Raw genomic sequence first — 6000 nt, 5'->3', positions numbered from 1 at the left:
TGTAGGCACACAGATGTTTAAGCACATTTGATGTAAGCGCTGCCGGCCAGTGGTTGTAGGCATGAAGCTGTGTTCTTTTACTCTGAATCTCCTTAATTAAACGATTGGTTCTCTAAATTTGAAGTACTCTTTAATAGCATCCATATTTCTGATCAGTATGACCACTCACAGTACCATCAACTTTTGTCAAGCAAGGGGACTGCAATGATTAGCACACTTCAGCACAGCTGTTACTAGATGCTCCAATCCTGCTTAAGATGCTGCATCTCACATGCCTTTAATGCCCTATTATACCTTCACGTAGCTGTAAACCCACAAAGCCAAAATGTATTTTGAAATCGCTAAAGGAAGAATTAGCAAAATGGTTTACACTTTTAGGACAGCATACAGACATAATTAAATTGTACCCAGTAACCCATCTGTGGCTTTGAAATTGTTGGTTGTGAACAATAATGTTTGTCTGTTTACATCTATGCAAGTAAAATGTCTAATATTGTCTTTAAATTGTCTAGCTATTGCTGAACATATACGCTTTTGCTTATTATCAATGTGGTAACTGTGTCTGCACCTATTGCATCTTGCAAGACTAATCCTGGAATCCTCTAAGAGTCAAAGCCTAAGAGGAGGCTCCTATCATTTGAATTAGCTGGCCACATGTAATAGGAAAAACCTTTTGCATAGCTTTCCCAATACTACTAAGTGCTCCAGGATCTGCCACACTTCGACCAGCTGGCCAGGCATGCCTCCACTCTTCCTGATTCACCAACCCAGTGCTCTCATTTCCAGGAGTTGTCCTTGCACTCTGACCGAGTGAGAATTTAAACGGGTTTCTCACTGATGTTTTAGCAGACTAATCTATCATGACCAGTTTGTCAACGGATCCAGGAATAGACCACCTAGATGATCCAAGATGTGCTTCTTATCCACAGTCAGCACAGAGCAAAAGAAGCAGAATTGATGCGCCCTCTCCTTTGATCAAGGTTGATTCTCTATTTGATGGGCAAATCATGGGTTTCTTGCTGACCTTTCAATGTGTTACATAGACCCATGGCTGTTCTTGGTGGTTGGGCAAGGAATCCCTTGTGCTGACACCCTCCCCTAGCGAGCTTTTTTCTTTCTTGCTTCCCTTGAGAGCTGCTGAAACTGCTGGGCATGTGGTCCATCAAACATGTTTGTCTTCACAGCATTATTACTCCTGCTTATTCACAGTTTAGCAAAAGAATGGAAGAATTGAAGGTGTAGTTGTGCAACCACACCTGTTCAAAATTGTCTTTCTCATGCTCAGGGACGAACTCAGTAGTCTGTTTTGCCTAAAATCGGACTAGTTGCACTCCTTAAGTCTAAGAGACTGCATTTGTATCAGGTTTTATATCAGAAGGTTTTTCAGGTTTGTCAAAGCCGTGGCTAATCTATCTGGGAAGATGTGTGGCGCCACGGCCAAGGCGACTGATGCTGGTCGCTGGGGATCACGGTTCAATCCCCGGCTGCAGCTGCAGGGGTCTGCCCAGCACCATGCAACTCTGAGCAATAGCTCGCTTAATCTTCACAACAGCCCCCAGCGCAGAGATACCCCTTCAGTGCTATACAAGTACTGGATTTACTGGATTTATATGTGCACTTATTCTTCATGTAAACCCAGCACATTGGGATTTCCAAAGTGGTAATTATGTTTAGCCCTTTTGTCCTTTTATATGATTTCAATACAGATTTTCACATGCATCATCATAATGAGGTCATGGCCTATTACTTTTTTCCCCCAAGCTCAAGAAGATGAAAGAGGATAAGAGCTTTCAGGTTGTGTTCTTATAGAAATATTAACCATATTTGAAAAAGCCAAATCTAAAAAGTATTGTGCATGACTAAATATTAACCTACATTATGACCTTGGGTGAGGGGAACTAACATTTGTGTAACTTTGTACAGTATTGCCTTTAAGTACAGTTTGTGATGGTTCAATAAAATGTTCCCTGTGTCTTCTCTTTTTAGCCAAAGGATGGAGAGCCTGTTGTAGCTAAGCTGGTGAAGGGACCCATATTGGTCAAGGATGGACACTTCGCTCGCCCACTAGGCACCACCGACTTACTGAAGGCACCTGCCAGGTTCCCAGTGCCTGAAACTCGCATCATGCTGCGTGAGATCTCAGTGGTGTGGCACCTCTATGGTGGGAGAGACTTTGGAATGAGCCGGCCATCATCTGCTCACTCACCGAGGTAGGACCATCAATACTAATATCAGGCAACCACAGAATTTGTGTCCTTTCATAATCTCATCACAGTTCTCCCTTTTGATTCTGAATGTTTAGGTTGAAAACTGGGTCTGCAAATACTCGGGACTCACCCTCCCGATCGCCTATCACCAACAGGCCACAAAACACGTGGAGAGCTCAAGGCGGGACAGGACGCATCCATGACATCCTTATGGAGATCCAGCTGACCAAAGTGAGTCATCCGCATTGGGCCTTAATGTGAGAGCAGAATAGAGGGACAGCAGTTTCTTGTGCAGGAAGCAGTATCTACTCTAGTGCAAACTGCAACAATTCCTTGCACAGAACACTGCTGACTTATTTATGCTGTTGGTGACAAATCTTTAATTTATAAATAGCTGTTGTGATCTGATTCTTAGGCTCCAGGTCATAGTGTAATCGTTCCTCAATTCATGGCAAACACATCTTGTGACTGTTGGGGTTTGAGTATTGTAAGGGGCACTTGCACTTTAATTAAAACAAAAATGAGTCTCCTGTCACAGCTGAAACAATACAGTGAATGTTTTCTTTCACTGGTAAACTGGGATGGTAAGCACTGTGCCTTGTTAATGGAATTACATTGACTCAATTGTTGTAAACCTTATGATGGTTACCATTGTGCTTTTCAAATTACCTGCCATTGATGTCCATTCTCTCGTCTGCTGAACCCCTTAAACCTTTTCTATCTCTCAAACACTCATCAGCAAAGCCTTTGTAAATATCTATTGCAGCAGGTTTGTCTGAAGCACTTCAACTGAGTCAACAGTTGCTCTGCCTCAACTTACCATGGCTCATATTAAAGTTATCTATGCTATTCTACTTCATCTTATTCTAATGAGGGCATGCTTTCTGACTCAACATTGGAAAAAAAACTAGCAACAATGTGACAGATACGGAATTTACGACTGATACCCAACCACACTGGTTCAATTCATTGTTTATTAACATGCAGTTTAATAATTTCAATAGTATTGTGCAGGTAGACTATATAGCATAAATTAAGCAGTGATTAATTTTTAAACAATAAGTGGTGGGCATAACGTTTCGTTCAGGAGTCCGGGCGGTGCTACAATTGTCAGCAATGCCGAGTACCATGGCTAAGTAGTCTTGATCCCACGTGATGCCTCTTTCGTCCACCACCAGGTGCAGCCTAACCTGTTATCTCACTCTTTCCGGTTCTTCTTCATCCCTGCTTTCGCCCTTTGTCACTGTTCTTCAGTATTCTGCTTTCTTTCACCGTTTTGTGTTTTTCTCTCTTGCTTTGGTTGAAAGTCTGATAACTTTGAGCACCCAAAAATTAACACCAGGGGCCACCACTTAAAACCACCGGCTCAAATTAAGCACTGAGCCACTAACACATCATAAAAGAGGTTTTAAGGGAAGAAGACTATACGGCCCTTTAAACTGTTGGTTACCTGTTAAACTGGGATGCCTGGTCTCGAAAGCTGGTCAGGCAGCAGAAGGGACCTCAACTTGGGCAACCAATGCTCTTCACTGGTCGGTGTTGAGTTTCATTTGAGTGACTCCTACACCACCCATACCTTTTATATCCTGGATCCTAAATATGTGACTAACTTCTATCCTGACTTCCTCCCGTTTCCCAAGTGCATTGCTAGCTTTATCTTCCTATTGCTTTCACCCTGATCGTCTGCTCACTTCCGTCCTTGTTCAGGACATCCTTTGGCTTCAGGCCTTTGATTATTCATAGACCCGTGGTTATTGTACAAAAACCTTTTGACAGAACATATTATTTTAGTAACTCCTAACAATTAAAAATATATTTGTAGTTGTACATAGATTACACAGCTCTGAACCGCCTACTGCTGATCTTTTGCATAGATATACTCATCACCACTGACTGGTTAGGTCTTCACGTCACAATGTCTTCCACATGCAAGCCCCTCAGACTACACTTGTTATGCTGATGGTAAGTATTATTGGGTGCAAAGACCAGTCAGTGTTTTAACATTCATCAGTCATTCTTCATACACCATTCTACCTGATCGCATGTTTTTGTGAAGTCCATTAAATTCTGCCTTAAGCATTGTCATACCACATATTGCACCTTTATCCTGGGTTATAAGTTTGACATTATGAATCCAAAAATTCCAAAAGCCACAAATAATCATATTAGTCGGAGTAACGTATTAATAAACTTTGTAACGTTAGAGTACATCCAAAAAACATGCAAGTACATTTTAAGCGGTGGATAGGTTAGTCAGTTATTTGGATTTGGAATGATAGCAGAAGGATAGAGGAGGACAAAGGTTTGTATTTATATAGCGCTTGTTGACGCACGCTATTCAGGAAGCCTACAAAGGATTAGTGGTGAATTAATATGGTGAAATATGAAGTAATTTCAGTGGTGGATATTAGTCAGTTACTTGGAGTGAGTATAGCGGAGGGATAAAAGGGGAAGAAAGATTTGCATTCATATAGCACTTGTTACCCCTGATGGGTGTTTAATCGCTTTTCTGGTGAGTAGCACGCCACTCCGGAACCCATAAAGGATTACTGTTGAAAATTAGTATAGTAAAAAAAAATATGAAGTAATTTGAGTAGTGGATATGTTATACAGTTATTTGGGTAGTATATTAGTATAGTTTGATATGGAATTTGAGAAGTGAACATGTTAGTCTGTTAATTTCGATTGAAAAGGATAGTGGAGGGATAAAAGAGTGAAAGATATATTTATATATATATATATTTTTAGGTCTTAGCAATAGGAATAGGCTTTTGGTTGAGTAAAAGTAGTTTTGAAGGGGAGGACTCAAAGGAAAAAGTTTAGAAAGGTTTGTTTTAATGGATCGGTATAGTAAAAGAGGTGTTAGATGATACAAGGAGGGGTAGAGTAGGAGAGAGTCTAGAAAGGGTTATTTTGGCAATCATAGTAGTGGTATGGGGTTTGGGATCAATGAGAGAGTGGATGTAGAGGATATATTGATAGATGTATAGGATGAGAGATAGGGTAGTGCATTGGAAGGAGTAGTAGAAGGGAGGCAAGATGGCGGCCGCTTGACCCAAGTGAGTGTCGCTCCCTGTCGACCGGGAAAATTAATGGCTGTTTGAGAGTGCGGAGGAAAGAATTTTTCTACGAGGATTGGAGAATCAGCATTTATCTCTCTTGGGGCTTTTTTGGAAGACTTCGCGGCAGAAAATCTATGCTTTGGGACCAGCGAGATCAGAAGCCTTGGCTGCGGGCGGCGCGACTCGCCGTAACCCTCCTCCGGAGCCGGGCTCACCTGTGGGCTTGGAGGGTGTGATTTGTGGAGGATCTGCGGCGCGAGGCAGCGGTGTGCGGCGGCTTGGGAGAGCTAATGCCGCCTCGCAAGAACGGGACCGTTAAGGTAGTGGAGGACTCACCCCCGTTCTAAGGAAGACAATGGCCACACCTGCACAAGAGAAGGAGAAGGCTGGGAAAATCGAAAAAATGGAGAGAGCTGGCCTCAGAACTGCAGCGGTGAGTCTTAAGAAGGGCTTATTAAAGGGGAAGCCTACGGAAAAAACACAGCTCCCTCTTAACGCCAGTGATGAAACTATGAATAAGGGGACTGGACTGCAATTTTAGCCACACGGGGCACAGGACGGGTGAAGTCAATCACTGTCCCCAGGAATGTTCTCGGGGAAGGTTCCACTCATGAAAAATGTTAAAACGACACCAGTGAGGGGAAGCAGTACCAAAATAGGGAAAAAGGATGAAAAGGCAGGAAATGATACAGGTGGATCAGGAGAGATGTTGAAAGTCTCAAAAGATACAG

The 6000-nt window shown here is 42.4% G+C and overlaps 1 protein-coding gene across 1 annotated transcript in view; it reads left to right on the top strand.

The window, feature by feature from the left end:
• Positions 1-6000, top strand: part of ATG2A (autophagy related 2A) — a 2120972-nt gene that overhangs the window by 1334790 nt on the left and 780182 nt on the right. The window contains exons 20-21 of the mRNA XM_086939522.1: positions 1987-2210; positions 2303-2438. Coding sequence (XP_086795648.1) covers positions 1987-2210; positions 2303-2438 — 360 coding nt within the window. The remainder of the gene's footprint in view (positions 1-1986; positions 2211-2302; positions 2439-6000) is intronic.

This window comes from Lissotriton vulgaris, chromosome 9 (assembly GCF_964263255.1).
Source record: "Lissotriton vulgaris chromosome 9, aLisVul1.2, whole genome shotgun sequence".
In the NCBI taxonomy this organism is placed as follows: Eukaryota; Metazoa; Chordata; class Amphibia; order Caudata; family Salamandridae; genus Lissotriton; species Lissotriton vulgaris.
The sequence above is the reverse complement of the archived record's forward strand: the minus strand, read 5'-3'. Positions and strand labels throughout refer to the sequence as shown.